Source organism: Pseudopipra pipra, chromosome 2 (genome assembly GCF_036250125.1).
Source record: "Pseudopipra pipra isolate bDixPip1 chromosome 2, bDixPip1.hap1, whole genome shotgun sequence".
Lineage (NCBI taxonomy): Eukaryota > Metazoa > Chordata > Aves > Passeriformes > Pipridae > Pseudopipra > Pseudopipra pipra.
The window spans coordinates 110887629-110906475 of NC_087550.1; the positions used below are offsets into that span (position 1 = coordinate 110887629).

General features: G+C 41.2%; 1 protein-coding gene across 1 annotated transcript in view; it reads left to right on the plus strand.

Annotated features, from left to right (window-relative positions):
* The window catches only part of OTC (ornithine transcarbamylase), a 33032-nt gene extending 28155 nt beyond the window's left edge, over positions 1-4877 (plus strand). The window contains exons 7-10 of the mRNA XM_064646867.1: positions 484-537; positions 643-792; positions 1826-1963; positions 3968-4877. Of these exons, the coding sequence (XP_064502937.1) occupies positions 484-537; positions 643-792; positions 1826-1963; positions 3968-4027 (402 nt within the window). The 3' untranslated portion in view covers positions 4028-4877. The remainder of the gene's footprint in view (positions 1-483; positions 538-642; positions 793-1825; positions 1964-3967) is intronic.
* Positions 4878-18847: the final 13970 nt, after the last annotated feature.

Below are 18847 nucleotides of genomic sequence, written 5' to 3' on the forward strand. Positions count from 1 at the left end.
AGGCTGAGGGGAATTCATGACAGCAGCATAAACAATGATGAATTAAAATTCCATCTGATAAAGTGTTACAAAGTCATCCAGTGCCCTCTGTCCTCCCCCAGAAAATTGAAACTTGTTTCAGATTGGTGGAAGTGTTGCATCTTGCTTGGTTCAGATGGATGGTGTAGTGTCTTAGAGTATTGCATTGTAATACAATATAAAACACAAAACAAATACTCAGTTTAGTACAAAAAATTAAATTATGTATAAGTATTTCATTCTGTAACTAGTAAAATACATTTTTCTTACCTTATCAGAACACTTTCCACCACTTTATCTCCAAAATAAACTTTCAACAAAACCAACATAATTTCCCCAAGTTTTACAGCTCTGAAATACATTCTTTTTCCCATGGCAAATGGTTTGATCAGTATTTTTCTAACCAGCATTAATAAGCAGTAAAGATCTTCTACATGTTCCATGGTATGTTATCTCTTTTGGCAGGGCTTTGAACCAGACCTCAGAATAACTAAAATAACTGAACAATACTCTGAAGAGGTAGGAACCTAAAAAATAACCTAGTAGAATCATTTGAATAGAGTTTATTTTCTTTATAAATGAAGTTCCTTGTCTTGCTGATCTTCTTTATTTTATTCACATTAGTATGGTACCAAGTTTCTTCTGACAACAGATCCTTTAGAAGCTGCAGACGGTGCTAATGTCTTAGTTACAGACACATGGATAAGTATGGGACAAGAAGAGGAAAAGAAAGAAAGACTAAAGGCCTTTCAAGGTTATCAAATTACAATGCAGGTAAAAGTTGAGATTTAGGTTTTTGTTTATGTTTTTACAGTTTGCATTTATAAGAATCAACATCAACAAAGAATGAGTTTGGTATTTTTTTGAGTGTGGCCTCCCTCCAGCTTAAAAAACTCACAAGGATAACAAAGTTTGAGTTATCTTATACACTTCACAAGGCCTGGCCTCTTTCAGAGCTTCCCAATGAGACCTAGCTCCAGAACATGTGCAGCAGAGCTAATCCTTTATTTCTTTATGGCCTAAAAACTGTTTCTAATTTTGCATCTCCTCTTTGTTACCAGAAATGATCCTTTATATTTTATTTAGAATGAGAAGCTTACAGATTAACTCTTAAATGCCTGGATAGCATTTGTCTATATCTGTCAATGAATAAATCATTAAATATATATATATTAAATATATATCTTTAAATTCATCTAGTTGAAATGTTTGTCAGCACAAAATCAGTTAGAGAAAATCATAACCTACTAATTGTCCAAGATAAAAAGCACATTTTCCTTCCTGATAAAATCACTTGTTTAAGTGTCTGCACTTTAACGTAAGTTCACTAAATGCTGTTGATGGACATGTCTCTGGCCTAAAATTTAATTCATTTTTCCTTGGCATTAGATCAATACATAATGAGTGATAATATAAAATGAAAAAATATACAGCCTTTTAAATCATTGTTTAGTATGTTCTTGTTGCAATTATAAATAGTGTTATATTACTGTATGGCATTCAAAAAAGATTGCACTCTATTGATCCTCTAGATCACCAGAGTTTTTACTCCCCTTCTAAAGCCAAAGAAATAAGAGTGAATATCGGACTTATGTCAAGCCAGTATTGAACTCTTACCAACTTGAATGGACATATTCCCATCTTATTCACAAATGAGGAATTCTTTCGAAGTCTCTGGAATTCTTCTTAGTTCATCATCCAAATAACCAGAGTGGGAGTTAATACAAAATTTAACCTTTTTACATGTTAAAGATTTTATTCATGTCCTCACATATGTCTTTATTTTTATATGCTTTTTCATCTACAGACTGCAAAATCTGCTGCTTCCAACTGGACTTTTTTACATTGTTTACCCAGAAAACCCGAAGAAGTTGATGATGAAGTATTTTATTCCCCACGGTCATTGGTTTTTCAGGAGGCTGAAAACAGAAAATGGACAATTATGGTAAAAACAGAAGATATCAGTAGTTGGAGGGTCAGCTTCTGTTCTACCTTGCATTACAGGCTTAAATTCAGCTTGATTCCTTGATAAATAGTAAATGTTAAAAGTTATGTTTCAAATGTACCCCAGAGCACATGACAATTTGGACTATAGGCAACATATTTATCTGTAGCACAAATACTTCTGGAAACAAATGTGACCTATTTTAATAATGATCTGCTGTTGCTTGACCCAGCTTTTACCACTAAGTGAAATCTACAGTATAAACTGTAATGTTTTGGTATTTAAATCACTGGATTTACTCTAACTGCCAACTCAAATGGTCGATTTTAAAACATGTTAAATGCTGAGGTCCCAGGGACTGGCCTTAGAAACTAGTTTCCCATATATTTAAAAGCTAGTTATTTTCTCTCAGGAAAAACTGCTGCTGACACCAATGGGAACTTTCCCTGAGAAAGTGCTGGAAGAGCATATGTTTGAAAGACCCTGAAAAGTTATAGTGTGGGTAATACTGTGTAATCCATGGGAACCATGAGAGGACACTTGGCAATTAACATAAACCATAACTCCCCTGTCAGCATTCCTAGAATTTCATAAAATTACTACCAGATCTCAGTAGCCTGTAATTTATTTTTGGCTTTAGAACCATCATGTTGACAAAAGATAGTGAAAACTTTCAGAAGGGAAAAAAACCCAGAAATGTCATTGTCATAGCTCTGAGATGAATTCTAGATATGCTACAAGGGAAGAAATAACGGGTTGAGCATTGTGTTTACTAAAAACTCAGATTTTGGACATGGTTAAAATTACTAGCAAATTAGTGTTAAATTCATATCTTTGGTCTCAAATTCAACAAAATGCTCATATTTTTTCATTTTTATTTTACAATGTTTCTAATTGCTTTAAATATTATTTTTTAAAAAAGAAAAAGAAGCCTTTACTTTAAGTTCCAGATGCACTTTTTTTTGTGGGCGTAAGAAAAATGTCATCTCTGTATTTTTCCCAAGCTATAAAAATAATGAATGTATGGGTCTTCTTTATATTGTATTTTCTACCACTTTCAGCTCAGAGAGCAAATTGAAGAATAAATTATTTGCTTGGCTGTAGATCCAAGCAGGGCTGAGCGCAGCTGTGACATGGTCAGCACTGAGGGGCTGCACAGCTGTATATTCAGTCACCTCAGTGGGCCTGGGATGCCCTGTCACACTGAGCAGTGCTGAAGGGAAAGGCAGGACAAGCAACAAGATCACAACCCCTGGAGAACACTCACAAATCCAGTTCTGGGCCAAAATATCAATCTCCAGTCAGACACTGCTGTGAAATCACAACAGTGTGAACCAGGTAATACCTTGTCAAAGCTAAGCAAGCACAGGGCTTGTTATGTACACAGGTGTGGGATGGGCAGCAGAGCTGCTGCAACACCATGTTTCACTTAGCTGACATTCCCATTACTCTCATTCCACAGCCAAACCCAAGGCTGGACAGGGAGCTCAGGAGGGGTAGATGACACACAATCGACCTCAGCAAGGATTTTCCATGTCTTGCCACAGAAAGTATAGCTAAACCGGGATAAATTTCAAAGTCCTTATTCTAATGAGGCTCTCATTGATGCTAATGGAAGCTCTGCTGAAATCCAAAAGCAAGCCCATGTGATGTCTGGGTACTTACAGCATCTCCTAGAACTAACTGAGAATACAACACAACATGACAAAAAACCCCCCAGCATTTGATCTAAATGCCTGTCTGAATTGCTCCTAAGCTGTCCATTAATATATTTCATGCACACTGAGAAAATCTGTCAGCTACAATACCTAGCATCTGAACAGATTTTCAGTTCTTTCCTGATTCATCATCAGAAATTCTAGCAAATAAATCTAAGTGTGCAGTTTTTGTCAGGACAATAATTTTCAACACAAGGTTTCAGAGCTGGAAAATATTTCCCCTTATTTATTTTATGGAGTATCTGTTTCCAATGTGATTGGATTTTTTCTTTTCTTCCTCCTCTAGGCTGCCATGGTTTCCCTGCTGACAGATTACTCACCACAGCTACAAAAACCTACATTTTGATGCTTGGATTCCTACCAGGAGAAAAATAGTCTTCATTGGCAGAATATTTTGGTCCTCAAACACGTAGACCTTCTTCAGAAAGGATCAAGGCAATGAATGATATTTTAATAAAACCACATAGTTTGATGTATAACGTTGCATTACATTCGTGAAAATGTTCAAGACAACAGACACAATTTCAGAAGCTGCTTTTCACCTGGATGCTCCAAGCTGGCTGTCCTAGTGATCAGCATCACGGAAAACATTCCAAGGTCGTACCTTAATGATTGGGTCTACTGGCAGCATAGGCATGGCACAGTTTACACGTAGCTGTGTTTGAACTTGTGTGGTGTGATATGACAGACATAAACTTCTCTCCAAACCTGTGCCTTTCACTGCCTATTTTGGGAAGTGTGCAGGAGAAGCAGTGCTTCAGTTTGCCTTGGTTTCCTGGGTACCCTGGCTCCTGTTTCTGTCCTCCAGCCAACCTCTAAACCCCACTTCTGTTTGACACCAAAAATATAGAGACCTTGGGAGTATTATCTTCCTCCATGACATTCCTGTGGGCTGGCACAGGGGGATATTGCTGTAGAGTTGGAATACAGCAGTTTCCAGAGTTGGATACAGCAGAGATGGATGGCTGGAAGGAACTGGTTCAATCTTTGCCTATCTGCCCTAGACTCTCATTCCCTAAACAAAATTCTGGCTAAAGAAGCAAATTTTCTATTTCCTTTTTTTTTTTTCCTAAGCAGACATGAGGGGCACCACATGATGAAACTTATGCAGCTCCCTTGCAGAAAGAATTTACTGCATTTTGTCTGGCACTGTAAGACAGCGTACATTTCAGATAATCCTTCTCAGTAATAAACAGATTCATCTGTTTATTATTCATCACAAAACATTTGTAAGTTTTGTGATGGCTGGGTATGTGCATTTAATATTTCAGGTAAAGCCTTGAGTACTATTAGAAAACACCTTTATTTTTTCTAAATAGTTTCAAAAATATGTTGGCTTTTTTCTCACTGTAATACCAGGACAACATCTGCGATATTTCAAAAATTCTGGAAATGGATTTGTGTTTTCTGACCAGCTGCAAAACATTATTTAATTCCTTTCAAAATTAGAGTTCACTGCAGGGCCACACAGATCACTGAAATGAAAATAAAGACACATTTTTTTCTATCTATCTATTTACAATTGATTTCTTGGGTTTGCAGGCATTTGTGTTGGTCTTGTTAAGATTAACATTTTCCTTTACAACATTACAAGGGTTTCAATAATTCAGTGAACATTTACACTGCAGCAGGCATCTGGATGCATCAGTGATGTTGGAATAGGGTATGTGCTAGAAATCAATGTTTTGCTTCCCAGTTCAGTATGTGGAGGAAAATGCATAGAATACTGTATATTTCTGGTAGTAGTAGGTTCTGCTTTCTGAATTAGGTTCCAGTTCAGCAAGATAAGTAAAAGTATGGTTGGTCCTTTTGGAACTGTTCAAGTGCTTAGAATTGTAGATATCCTTATTGACCTGATTTTAGTGCTGTCTGAGAGTAAGACAACTCACTTTGCTAGTCCTTTCATAAAAAACACATTAATATCAGTTTTATTGTGTTGATTGATGTACTATCAGTGAAGTCAGGCAGATTTATAATAACGAAGCTCTACTGTTAAATGTTTCATGGTGAACAGTTTAACAATCTCCTGCTCCTCCTTTGCTTCCCTGTGCTCTGATTAGAGCTAATGTGCATCTTGGTTATTGATGGCTCTTTTTGTACTTAGGAATCTGAGCAGGATGCCAGACAGCTGAATCCCCTTGACATTTTTATAACACATGCATAGATCTGCTGCATAACACGTGAGCAATGGGGTTCAACATTTCCAGGAGAGTAATTTCATAGGGTTCTATTCTTCTGTGAACATATACAGCAAAGGATGATAGTCCTGCTTTGTCTTGCACAAACTGCTCACCCTATCAGCTGCTCTGATGTTTTTTGGAAGTACTGGGTGGACTTTATGCACATATCCTGAGCACTGGACCGTTTTGTGGAAGCAGTGAAACTACAAACTACTGTACCCTTCTGCGTGTGCAACACCCAGTTTGTGTGCTGTGTGCTGGGAGCCAAACACATCCTGGTGGGGCAGATTTACAGAACATGTGCAGACTGTCTGCACAGTCATGCAGAGCAGATCTGACACTTCCTAGAGGCGTTGGGTTGGTACCAAATAGACTTGTACACTCATGCCCCAGAGACCCAGAAATACAGTACTCTAAAGGGTTTCTGTTCTGCCTGTAGGGACTTTCACTCTCTTGCCACAAAGCAGAACAACACTGCAAGGCTTAATCCACTTGCAAAGGTTAAGCATCCTGGGATTGCTGGGTGGTAGCTGTGTTAGTGTGCAAGATAGCATTATTATGCCATCCAGACTCCTCACGAATTCATTACTTGAATTTGCAAATGATGACTGCAAATGTGGTGAGTAAGGGAAACAGCAATAATGTAGAGAGATTTTCTAGAAGGGAAAAACAGTTATCAACATTCAAAGGGCTTAAAGCAAATGCATAACAGGTAGCAGCCACTAATAGCTTACTATGTTTTTCATTACATTTGTTATGCTTTAATCAGTAGAAGTGCTGTTTTCATTGCTGAGTGTACTTGAAGGATAGGGTGTTGTTTTCTCCATGTTTTTACAGAGATGCTCCTGCCTGGCTCCTGGTAGCCTAGACCTTCTTCCCATAAGAGTCCTGCTCTTTTCCTCAATCTAGAGAACAGCCCTGGGTCAGTTCAGTTCTATCAAGTCTTACCCACATCTGACTCATTTAATAACCCCCTGATCTAATATCGCACCTCACACATCTGCAGTGCTGTGCTCTGGTCCCTCTCCAGGACCATGCACAGGTGGTGGCAGCTGCCAGCCTAATTCATCCCTTGCTTACAGGCCCAAAGGGTGGACTGACACTCCCTGCCCCATCCCTCCTCATTGCAGGTCTGGTTGTGTGCTACTGCTTGTATGGGCACATCCAGACTTGACACACAGGCAGGCGCTGTGGCTGTGCTGTGTCCCAAGACAGTAAATCCATGCTGATTTGGTGCCCAAAGCCCAAGTGCAGATCCAAAGGTAGTACTAAATCTGGCTTTGATACGATCAGGATTTGAACCCAGTGGAGGCCATGGTGGGGGTAAAGGCCCAGAGATACTCTATAATGTCACTTAGACAGCTGAGAGTCTTGGGCACATCTGCACAGACCTGGCAGATGACACAGGACTGATGGAGCACTGAGAGCAGAAATTGGTGGACAGCAAAGGCATCCTACGGTGCCTCAAATGGCCCTAAGTCCAGTGCTTTGACCTCTATCCCTCACTATCTTCATGGCCCTTAGAGGATCAGTCCTGTTCTACACCTGAAGTGAGAAATTCAGGATTGCTTATTAGCATTTCACACACTCTGTAAGCACTTGTTTTCCAGCTTGTTTCCAGCAGTGTGGGGATTCCTGGGTTACCTGTATGTGATCTTCTGAAAGTGATATAACATTAATTAGAGATTCAGTAGATAAACAGGTGAAAAATATTTCTCTATAATTGTCCTATAGAGGAAGAACAACATTCTTTCTCTGTGTGCTACAAAGCTAAGAGCACAGTAACCACAGCAGGTAGGAGGTCTGCGGAAAGAATTTGCAAATAATTAGTGTCTGAGAATATGAGGTACAGTAACTTAGGAAGGACTGGGTGGGGAGCCTGGACAACCAGGAGGGAACAAATGAAAGTAAGAATTCTCAAACAGAATTAAATATTTTATTTGAACCAGCTTACATCAAGAATGACACAATGTACAGCAGATTTACTCATTGTCTGGTATCAGTACAGTCACCTGTGGAAGTCTCAGATGCTAAAAGAGAGATACAGGAATAACTAAATAACAAGAAGGTACCAAGGTTTGGTTGCTTGAAGTCCTCCAGAACTCTTGAATTAATGTTTGCTTCTCATAAGGCAGGCTTGTAAGTTAGGCATGATTATCTCACTGCCTTTCAAACTTTATGACAGAGAGAGTAAGAGCTACATGAAGGTCTGAGCAATGCACCGAGCTGATCATTCAGTTTGGGGAAAGCTTTTATGATTGAATTGAGGTATTTTGAGCTTAGTTTTGTTTTCCAGGAATGTGTAATGCTGGTGGAAAGTCTGAAAAATAGACTGCATTGACAAAGGGAAATATTTCTTCTTTCTTCTGGTTCTCCCATTTCTCAGCTAATCACTTGGTTAATGTATTGAGCAAATAAACAGTGCTCTTTTGATTATTTTGCCATGGCTATTTAGCCAGCTGCCTTTCAAATGCAGAGCCCAGAATTTCTGGGTCTTGCCCAAGGTTATGTGTACAGAGACACTTCATAAGACACAATAAACATTTAATTCAGCCCAGCATTTGCTCTCATGACTAATGGGATACAGCTATTTGCAAGGTTATTTGATTCTTACACAATCTCGTTACCAACTTTTTGAAGAAATCCCAAACCTTTGTGGCCTCTGTAAATGCTTGATGATCCCTTCCATGTGTGTACTGTAGAGGTTTTTTCTCTAGGGGCAAGAAATCTGAGGTGACTCCATTCAGACAACAGATCTTTCACAAACACAGTCAAAGCATTGCCTGCCCCTGCCAAATCCCTTGGAAAGCTCCTTGTGGTCTGCATTATATGTTAGAGGATTAATGAATGCTGCTGCTCTCTAATGGGCCTGTTTTCAGGGGATTGGCACTCGTGCAAAGTAGGCTCCAACACAAGCATGATATATCTAGAAAGAGGGACGAGCACCAAAATTTGCAAACTTTGATGATCAAAATTTACTTAGTTTAGCCAAAACTTACTTCCAGCTGTGGGGGACAGCAGTGATAGCTGGAGAAGAGTACTGAAGAGCTGACAGGGCAAATGCAGGTCATCCTTAGTGATTTAAGCACAAAATAATATTAATTGGAGGGAGAAGTCTAAACTACTCATAATCACAGAATTATAGAATGGTTTGGGTAGGAAGGCATCTTAAAGATCATCTAGTTCCAATGCCCCTGCCATGGGCAGGGACACCTTCCACTACACCAGGTTCCTCAGAACCCCACACATTCAACCTGGTTTTGAATCTTCCGGGGATGGGGCATCTACAAGTTCTCTGTGAAACTGTTCCAGTGCCCCACAAAGTTATGAAACTTCCCAGGTCCCTCTCCACCTCATAGTCAGCAAGGTCAACAATGTTGCACCTGCCTGACTTCTGTCCTGTCCAGCAGCCTCACCTGGTGTTCCCACTCACTATCTGAAGGTGAGGTAAATGCTCTCCATGGGACATGCCATGGTCCCACTCCTGGTCAGTTTGGAGGAGGAACACTCCATGGCTCCCTTGCTGCTCACATGGCCAATTCCCTTCCAGTGGGAAGCAGAGTGGGATGTGCAGTCAGTTTGCTGTCCCGGCCCTGAAAGGTGGGAACCCCACCGTGCCCCCACGTATGGCCCGTGTGATCCACAGCCCCTCTGCACATTCCAGCTTGGGGCACCTGTTTCTGAAGGTAAGGACTAGGCTGATCACAGTAATACCACCTCAGTGATGTTAAAACACCTCTTTTGGGGTGGTCCAGAGAGCACAGAAAGCTGTCTGGCAGAAACCAGATTCTGTTTGCAGTGTGAAACGGAGGCCAACTTTCCCATCCTGCTCCCTGTGCTGTGCCCAGTTGAACGTGGCCTGGGTGTTGCTGAGCTAAAGGGTTATGTTTGACAAACTGCCAGCCACTGCTGCCTGGGTTCTCTGACAGAGACAGTGCTCACAGCTGGCTGCTGTTCCTGCTTGGGTAACAAAAAAAGGAAACCTTGAGCACCTGGAATGAGACAAACTGTAGTGTGCACACAGAAAAAGGGCAGTATTGGGTCCGAGTACAGGCAGCTCCACAAAACCCTTGGCTTAGGTGTCCCCACAGAGCTGTACAAAACCCAGGTTAGGAATGCAGGTGCAAGAGTGTTCTACTCACATGCCCCCTCCTCCAAAGAGCACCTGGCATGCTCTCCAGCGGTGTGTGGATGGGATCTGCACTGCTCTGATCCCCTGGGAAGCCCCTGCATGACTGGGGCGTGCTCTCCCCACAGGCAGGCTGCAGCCACAGGAATGCCCTTGCTGCTTTCTGCAAACTGCTCTGCTCAACAGCAGTTCGTGCTGTCCCACTGATGGGCTGATCCACATCCTACCACCTCCTGCACTGCTGGGGTCCCAGGCTCCCCCAGGACCCCTTTTCTGGTGCTGTGGGGCTGAGCCCCCCACCCCACTGCAGCCTTAGCAAAGACAGGTTTGTCCCTGTCCTGCAAACCTGCCAAGTGAGACACCCCAAGGATGGTGTCCCACAGACGGTGCTTTGCACTTACCCCGGGCAGACTAAAATATTTTGTAATTGATATCACTTGAAGGATATTTGCTTACTTTGGCAATTTAACTAATTGAAAAGAAATGTCTCCCAGCACCACAGAATCCCTACATGAGTCACCAGCAGGCTGACAAGACCCACTCCACAGCTCAGATTTCTGACTTCAGTCCCAGAGCAGTTTTGGGGGATTCCTGAGGACAGGTCAGTAGAGGGTGAATGACACACAAACCTCTCCAGGGGGCTTCCCCTGTGGCAGGGCAGCCCTGCAGGCTCCTCTGGGGCACTGCTACAAGCAAAGGGGCACAGCCACCTCTGAAGGGAGCAGAGGCAGCAACCATAGGAATGTCTAAAACAGTTTAAACTCAGACTGACTTCAGGCAATAAAATGTCTTAATCCCAATCCAACAATTACAGAACATACCTCATGTGGTGATCTATACATATGCCTTATAGGCATATAATCCTATAATGGAGACCTACTGATAGCATGATCTACAGAGGAAGAAGAGAGAGCTTTCAGATCCCCATCTCTTAATCCTCTGTGCTGTAACACAGCTGGGTCTTTCTTAAGTCCATTTGTAACCCTAAATTTCCTGTGTTTTGTGTAATTACAATGCCCCGTGTTTTTCTTTGAATTTCTCACACATTCTTACAATGGGAGGAATTTTTGAAAGTGTAGCCAAGTAATTTGATTTTGAGAAGTGCTGCAGAGCAGACAAGGGTAGATGTATATAATTTGTCTCCTACCAGCTTTATGAATGTCTCTCTCTCAGGAAAGGTAACAATTCCATCCAGAAATAATTCCATTAGATATGAAATATCAGAGCTGTGAATCACTGGGCATCTCAGATCATCTTCACAGCAGGAGAGCATCTCAAAACTATACCAGAGAGAGTTTAATTCTTATTGTAGCACTAGGGAGGAAAATGCAATCAAAAACACCTATAGGAAGTTGCAGTACAGCAGAACTATATATTTTACTAGTTGTCTTCCTGGGAAAAGAAAACCAGGAGATTACAGTTATTCTCCCTGCAATACTGTTGATTTGCTCAGGGTAGTAACTAGGATTCACAAGACTGCAATTAAGGGCTCAGGAAAGCATGTTAAATAAATTCCTCTGAGAAACTCTATTATAGTGACTATGCACACATTGCTTTTAGGTATCCATATAGTAGGAATAAACAGTTCCGCCAAGGAAAAGCTTTTGTGATGTTCTGAGAGGGCAGCAAGTCCAACCTGCATGAGAGTTTTCTAAGGGCAGAATGGATTCTGAATTATGGGGGCAGCCAGTTATTGCCACATGGAAGGTTTTTACTCTGACTTCATGAGGAAGTCACCCGTTCCTTGTTCTTGTCCCTGTGGCTACAGAGAATTCCACTATTTCAATGTGGATGACTATGGGAACATCCTTCCCAAAAAGGTGAGATCATCATAATTAGACAGGGCAGTTGCTTCAGCTGTAACTTTCAGGACTTGCCCTATTCTGCAATGGGATAAAGCTCTTTCCCTGTGCTTGTTGCTAATGCTCAGGACCACGGTGGGTTTTCATAGTCTTCCTCATCTCTGAGGTGGACAGAAGAAGGACCAGAAACACATTTGTTCTGAACACTGTACAGTTCAAGCAACATTAGTCAGAGCCCTGCTGAATTGCCAGGTTAATTTATAGATATGGGACCTGACCTTTGGGAGAAATATATTCACAGAAATTGCATGGACCTTAAGCACTCAGCATCTCTGAAAGCAAGCTCATACTGCCTGTCTCCAGATTACTGCTGCCTGTGAAAAACAGGTGTCAAAGGCTATTACAGAAAAAAAAAAAATAAGGTCCTTGTACGCTGTTAGCTAGGCAGCTAAAAAACATAATCTGCAGAGTATTTGCCTTACATGGCTTAACTGGATTAGCCTCTTCATCCTAAATGTCTGGACTGCCTCCAAAAGAGGTAGTAAGTGCCTTTCCTTGAAGCAGCCCTCTTTTTCAACCAGTTGTTCACAGAGGTGCCTGGTTGCCTAATACCATGATAAAGATGGAGAAGTTGTATTACAGGGGCTGTTTGTGGAAGCAAACACAGTATATGCTTAAGCACCTGCTCATCCAGGAGGGCATGCTTGACAGCAAAATCTCTGTAAAAACCGATGGCAATTTCTTCAGCTGCAGTTCTGACAGTATCACAACACTTTGCCAAGTCAGTTTTTCATGGCATATCTCAGTTTTTCTATAGGAAATGCTTTACTTCTTTTTTTTTTTTTTTTTCCAGCAGGCTCCTGAAGAGAATATGTGTCCTTTAACCCAGGTGTTTACCTGGCAAGGGGACAGAGACCCAAATGCCTACAAACTTTGGGGATCCTCCTTGCCAAGCACCTGAGTCCATGGCTGCCTGATACCCTGGGCTCCTGATTTGAACACCCTGGAACCACCTCTGGTGTTTGGCACTGAGGTGTTTGTCAGGGGACTGTCCTGTAGCCAGGATCTTCTTTCTCTTTTTCAAAAACTTTCAGCACAGACAGAATTATCAAATTCATCTGTGAGATGGACTGACTGCCCCTCCTCTGCCCATTCCCAGCTCTCAGTCCCAGAATCCTCAATGCATCTCTCAGCTTCTCAGGACCCAGGAGTGTAACACTATGGAAAAAAGGCCTGAAATGAGAAATTTTTTAGAGAAAAAAAACAAAGCACTCTTAAATAATGAATACAACGTGGTGCTCCATTTATGTCACATATTGTCTGTAACCACAAAAATAAGAGAAAAATGATCCTACATTTGTCTGAGATGAAAAATTCTGGAACAGAATGAGAGACACTGGAGATATCTGGGTCTGTAGAGAAATGTCTGTACAGCAAAGAGGTAAATGTCCACTTTGGCAGAAGACCTTGCTAAAATCATTATGATGTATTTCCTGCATCTGCCTTGAACTGTCAGGAGGCCTTCAACATGTCCTTTGTAATTTCCTATCCTTTTTTTTTCTTAAACTTCAGTCTCTGCTTCCATGATGGCACTGTGATCTCAGTGAAATCCAAAAGGAATGCCCTTGTGGTCTTTGAATGCCATTTTGCATTAAACTAGTTGTTGGCCATCAGCAAGTGACATGAGCCACTCCAAACATTTATTTAAATATTCCTGTGCACTAATCCACACAAAGCCATAAACAGTGTGATCTATCATGTGTGTGCATAAGTGTAGGGAAAAAAGGACAGTCTTGATAACTGTGCTGAGGTCATCTAAGTCCTGGCTAGAGAAGGTGAGGAGTTGGTAAAGGCTGGGCAAAAATGATTAAGAGGGGGAAAATTCACTGATTCCCACCTGCCTTCTACCAAATAAATCACAAAGGCTCTCTGTGCCTCCCTTGAGATACTTATTTGTTCTGCTCTCCCCCCAGCCACAATGAAAGGGGCTTTTCTTCCACTTGGACTGACCTTTGGCAAACATTTCCCTTTCAATTAATATCTGAAATGTCCTTGTGGACTGCTGTTTCTGGAGACAGCAGGGAGGCAGCTCTCTGAAGCCACTTGCACAAGACTCAGGACAGAGAATAATTACCTGAATTCATAAGGTTAATTCCAGTCTAGATGAAGGCAGAGAGAAGTCAACTAGAGGTCTTTTTTGGAGAACAATATGTTTGTCTTTCTGGACTCTTTAATCTCCCTATGTTGGCCGCTGTCTGTATACTGTGATTATTTCTCTCATGGACTGTTGAGCAATTACTGTGTTTGAGCACTAGGCTTGCTGTCCTCGTGTCATTATCAGTTTTATAGCCCAGTGTGAGCCTCCCAGGAATGAGGCTTTGACTGGGGCTTGACCTGGTTCCTGGGACTAAATGGAAAGACAGCAGGGTGGGTGTGGGCGTTTGGCAGCAGGGAAGTTGTTGCCTGAGTAAATCGAAGAAAATTTATTAAAAGCATACATCAAAAACTTGCTGCATGCAAACTTAAAGGTAAAGCATAGGGTGACTCAATATACAGTCTCAATAAAAAGGACCAAGATAACTAGAAGAGGTAAAAACGTCAGATTAATGACTGCAGGAAACCTAGAGGGCTGCATTGAATATTTTTTATCCAGCCTAAATTCTCTGGATTTTGCAAATCCTTGCTAAGGGGACAATGTTGCAGGCAAACTACTGCCTGGAGAGATTGGCTACATGATGTGCTGTGAAACACTCGGGTTTTCACGGTGCAATGATCTGGGGTTTGTGGCACTGCCGTGTCAGGTCGGCAGTATTAACAATGGTGTCACTGTCAGGATGTCCGAAGGATATGATGTAAAGTGCATTTGTGAAAAGAGACAAGATCCTTCAAGACAGGGTTTTTGCCACACAACTAAAATTCTCTCATATGCTCTTGTACAAGGGTAAGTGAAATGGGACAAGCAGTGGCCCAGTGCTTGTGCACTTTTTGGTGTCATCTCTTCTTTCCCAACTACCAATGTCTTTTTTAGGTCCTAAACCTCTTCACTGGCTTTGGTGATATCAGTTTTACCCTCTTGCTCAAAGCTTTTCTTTCTTTACTTTGTCCATTCTGCCCTTCTCAGGTTCTCTTTCTTCTCTTCTGTTTATTCCTTTAACGCTTCTTGTCAGTGGTTCCCTCCGTTCTTCTTCTTGTTCCCTTTGAAAAGAGAATCTCACAGTACATTGGTCATCCCCTCCACATTCTGACTACATACTCTTATGTGGTTATAAGAGAGTTTCATTAACCTGGAAGTCATGTTATTAGGCTAAAACATCAACATCCTTTGCATCTTAACTTCCCTTCTCTTAGTCATCACCATTCTCTTTGACCTCAACAGCTTCTTATTGACCACTCTCCCTGCCTTTCAGGTCCACTGGAAGGTGAATTCCCTAGCCTGAGTTACTTGCTGTGCCCAGTATGGTGTTCATAATAGTTCAATGTGACGGAAATTATAAATCCTTCCTCCTCTTGGCCTTGGTATGAAAACCATTAAATCTTATGCATTGGCACTAATAAAGTAATTTCCTTCCCTATTTCATCCCTCTCCACTGCTGACTTCCTTATAAATACATCAAGCACAAATTTTCTCTTTTCCCTTTCCAGACTTCTACCTGTTTATTTATTTTAATGCCTTGTTGATTTGCATCCTCTCCTATGCCAGAAATCCCAGCCTCATTTGCCTGGATATCCAATTTCCCACTGAGTGTACACGTGCTTTCCTCATTGTGGAAGGGAGGCCCTTCTGATACCAGTCTTTAAAATCTGCATTTTGCAGGCATTTTCATTGTGCTGCCTACAAAAAAGGGCCAATTAAGCATGACTGTGCAGGCAGCCAAGGAAATAAAAAGGCCTATTCTGTGTGGGTTTTTGCTCCCACATTTACATGTATGTGCCTGAACTATTCATAGATATTACGTGACCTATTTAAAAGGGACCCAAGTATGTGAGGAGGAGGCAGTGTGAGCAAGTGCATAAAGAGCTGGACTGTGGCTGAGGTTTTGATGCCAGCTCTGTCACTGCCTTGGCATGCTCTGAAAAGTCACCTGCTTGTGCCTCTGTTTCCCCATCTCTGAAACAGGAATAATTTCACTTACCTTGCTTACTGAATGCTTTGAGACCAAGTGACAAAATATGGTATACTGTAATAACCAGTGTTGGTTTTCCTGTCCAATTCTTTCTCATTATGTGTCACACCAGCTGGTTTCATCTGTGGCTAAATTAGTCCATAGGCATCCAAAGGAATCCTACATTTTTCACAGTGTGATGGCAGAGGTGTTGCAGTGCTCCCTAACCTACAGGTAGTAATGCAGCACAAATAAAAGTTATAATAAAAACACCTCTCCTGGACCTATGGACAGTGAAGAGGAATGGTAAGTGTCTGCACTATATAAAATGGAGATCTAAAGTGACTTCTCATGACATTTTATAGTCAGACGGTTGTCTGGAAGAGACCCCATATGGGATGTAAATGGCATGTGTTGCTACCATATGCTTGGGGAAGCAATATCCATTTGTTCTTTTAGAACAGAGAAGCCTGCTGAATTCAAACCAGAAGTCAGGTATACATCATGTTCATCCCAGCTTGTATTAGGGCTGTAGTAATTCTTTATTCTTTTTCTTTTGAGTGCTACACAAAGCTCAATTTGGTGTGGCCGAGCTTCTGTCACAGGGAATTTGTATATTATTTTTGAAGGGACGTATCACGTTCTGGTCAAAAATTGTATTTTCACTACAAGGGAAAAAAAAACATATAAGCTCCCCTATACAAAATATGAAGCCAAATTTAGGCATAAGCCTAACTCCATGAATTTCCTGACTTCATAAGTGTTCCAATCACATACATGGGGGCTGAATTTGGCCTGGGAAGTACATTAGGACACTGGATTGCTATTTGAAAGCTAGAAGTTTCTGTTTAATATTTTCAAGATTTTTATACTTCTCTAGTAATTCACAGGAAAGATAGGGAGAATGGGTAGGGAGTGTTGTCTGGGTTTTCCCTGTACTCTCTTTCTCCGTTCTGTCACTTTGTCATTTTTAGGGATTCTTGTTCCTTATTTAAGATCTGCAACAGCCTCATGGCTATGCATAAATACAAGAAAGAGCAGCTGGGGAGGCACGGAAGCTGCCAACCTCCATTAGTAAGATGCACTAGATGCTGCTCTTACCTGGGTCTTCCTGTAATTCTAAAAACAAAGCAATTTTTGCTCAAGAAATTATGTTCTGAATGGAACAGTGCAGTGATTTAGACCCTTAACAGTATCTGTGATTTCCTAACAGCATCTTTTTCACTCTGTTTTTTTTAATTTGGCCCTGACTCTCTAGAACCTTGAAGCAGAAACAGCATGATCCTGAGAGGATATTTTCCCTTGGGGAAAAAAAAAGTCAGGCTGTCAGACTGAAATTTTTTTGCAAGATTCATGTGCTGGATCACAAGACACTTGCTGCTTGCTTCCAAGACACCCGTTATATGGGTGTCACCTAAGGTTAGAGGTTTGCAACCACTCAGCATCTGCATCAAACAAGATGCCAGTGGGTAGATGCTTCTTACCTAACTTCAGACCTCTGCACTGCTGATACTTTGGGGATGGCTTAGTCATGTTGGCTCCCCTTGTTGACTGGGGGTAGAAACAGGCATTTCTGAGAGATGCATCTTGTCCTGATGTGGATATCAAAGCAGTCCAAGAGATAACATGTCTTAAGCCCAGCTGTTTCTTCCTCCTGGCTGTGAGTAGGTTATTCCTGACCATCTCACATATAGACATCTCCAGTGAGAGGAATGCCTCTCACAGTGTTTCAGTTTGGGCTCCTGAACTTAAAATGGCTGCTTTGAAAACATGTGCAAATTACTTTCCTTGGGTCAAAAAGTAAGTCTGCAACACAGTCGTCAGTGAAGCTTCAGATGACCCTGTTCATATGCTGATCACATACCTGTCTCTGTCTTTCTCTATCATGTTCCCATCTCTTTTTCATTGCTTATTTTTTGATAATGTGACCAAATAAACACTTTTACTGTGAATATTTGAGAGAGCCACTCACTGTCTTTCATTTACATACTGATAAAAGTCATAAACCATGAAATAGTGTAGTCATATATCACTCACGTTTCCATCTTCCTGCAGGGATTTGAATACGTCCCCCATGAAGAAATTTTTAGGCAGTTTACCCACCTCTGGGCAAGGGCAAAGCATTCCTCCTCATTCTCTAACCTACATATGGACCGCCAACAGAGAGCATTACACTCACCAAACCATTTAAGAGAGAGAAAAGTAAAAGCAAGCCAAGATTGTGAAAAAAAATCCCTAGGGGGAAAAAAATAAAGAAAAGGAAAAAACCCCAATAAATTAGAAAAGAAAAAGCAAGCAGAGTAGGATTGAAAGGAAGCTTTCTAGGGACACTGCTGAATGGAGCTTTTGGGGTACTTGGAGCTGTGGTACAGAGCAGAAACCTCAGATGATGTCATGTACTGCACCCCTTTGGTCCCATTTCTGTGCCATGATCAGCATTGCTGCTTGTCTCACAGCTGCACCAAAAATAGGGGTAGTCAGAAACCAGACATCTCATCCTCAGAAAGGCTTCAGGGCTTCAAAATTTTGTTTCATTCTGAATCATAAATAAAAGTGGCTGTCAATGATTTCTTTTGCATGGAGGGAAATATTCAAACACTGAAGTCAAATTGTTTCCCTTGGGCTTATTAAATTAGATTTCATTTTGCATTTATGTAAAATAGCAGTGTAACATAAAAGCTGTAGCAAAAAGGGAAGAACAGAATATTTCAACATATTTTACAAATATTTAAATGAAAGCCATATGTACCAGTAAAAAAATTCAGTTTTTTCAAACCAGTATTTTCCACCTGGAAAAAAAAAAAAGCCTCTAAAATATCTCTGCCTTGTCTTTCCAATACATTCAACTACTAGTTAACCAATAAAAAATATGTGTCTGTCATGCTCCTCTTTCGATTTCCTTTCTGGAAGAAAGAAGGACATCTAATGATTTATGGGGGCCTATGAAGACCA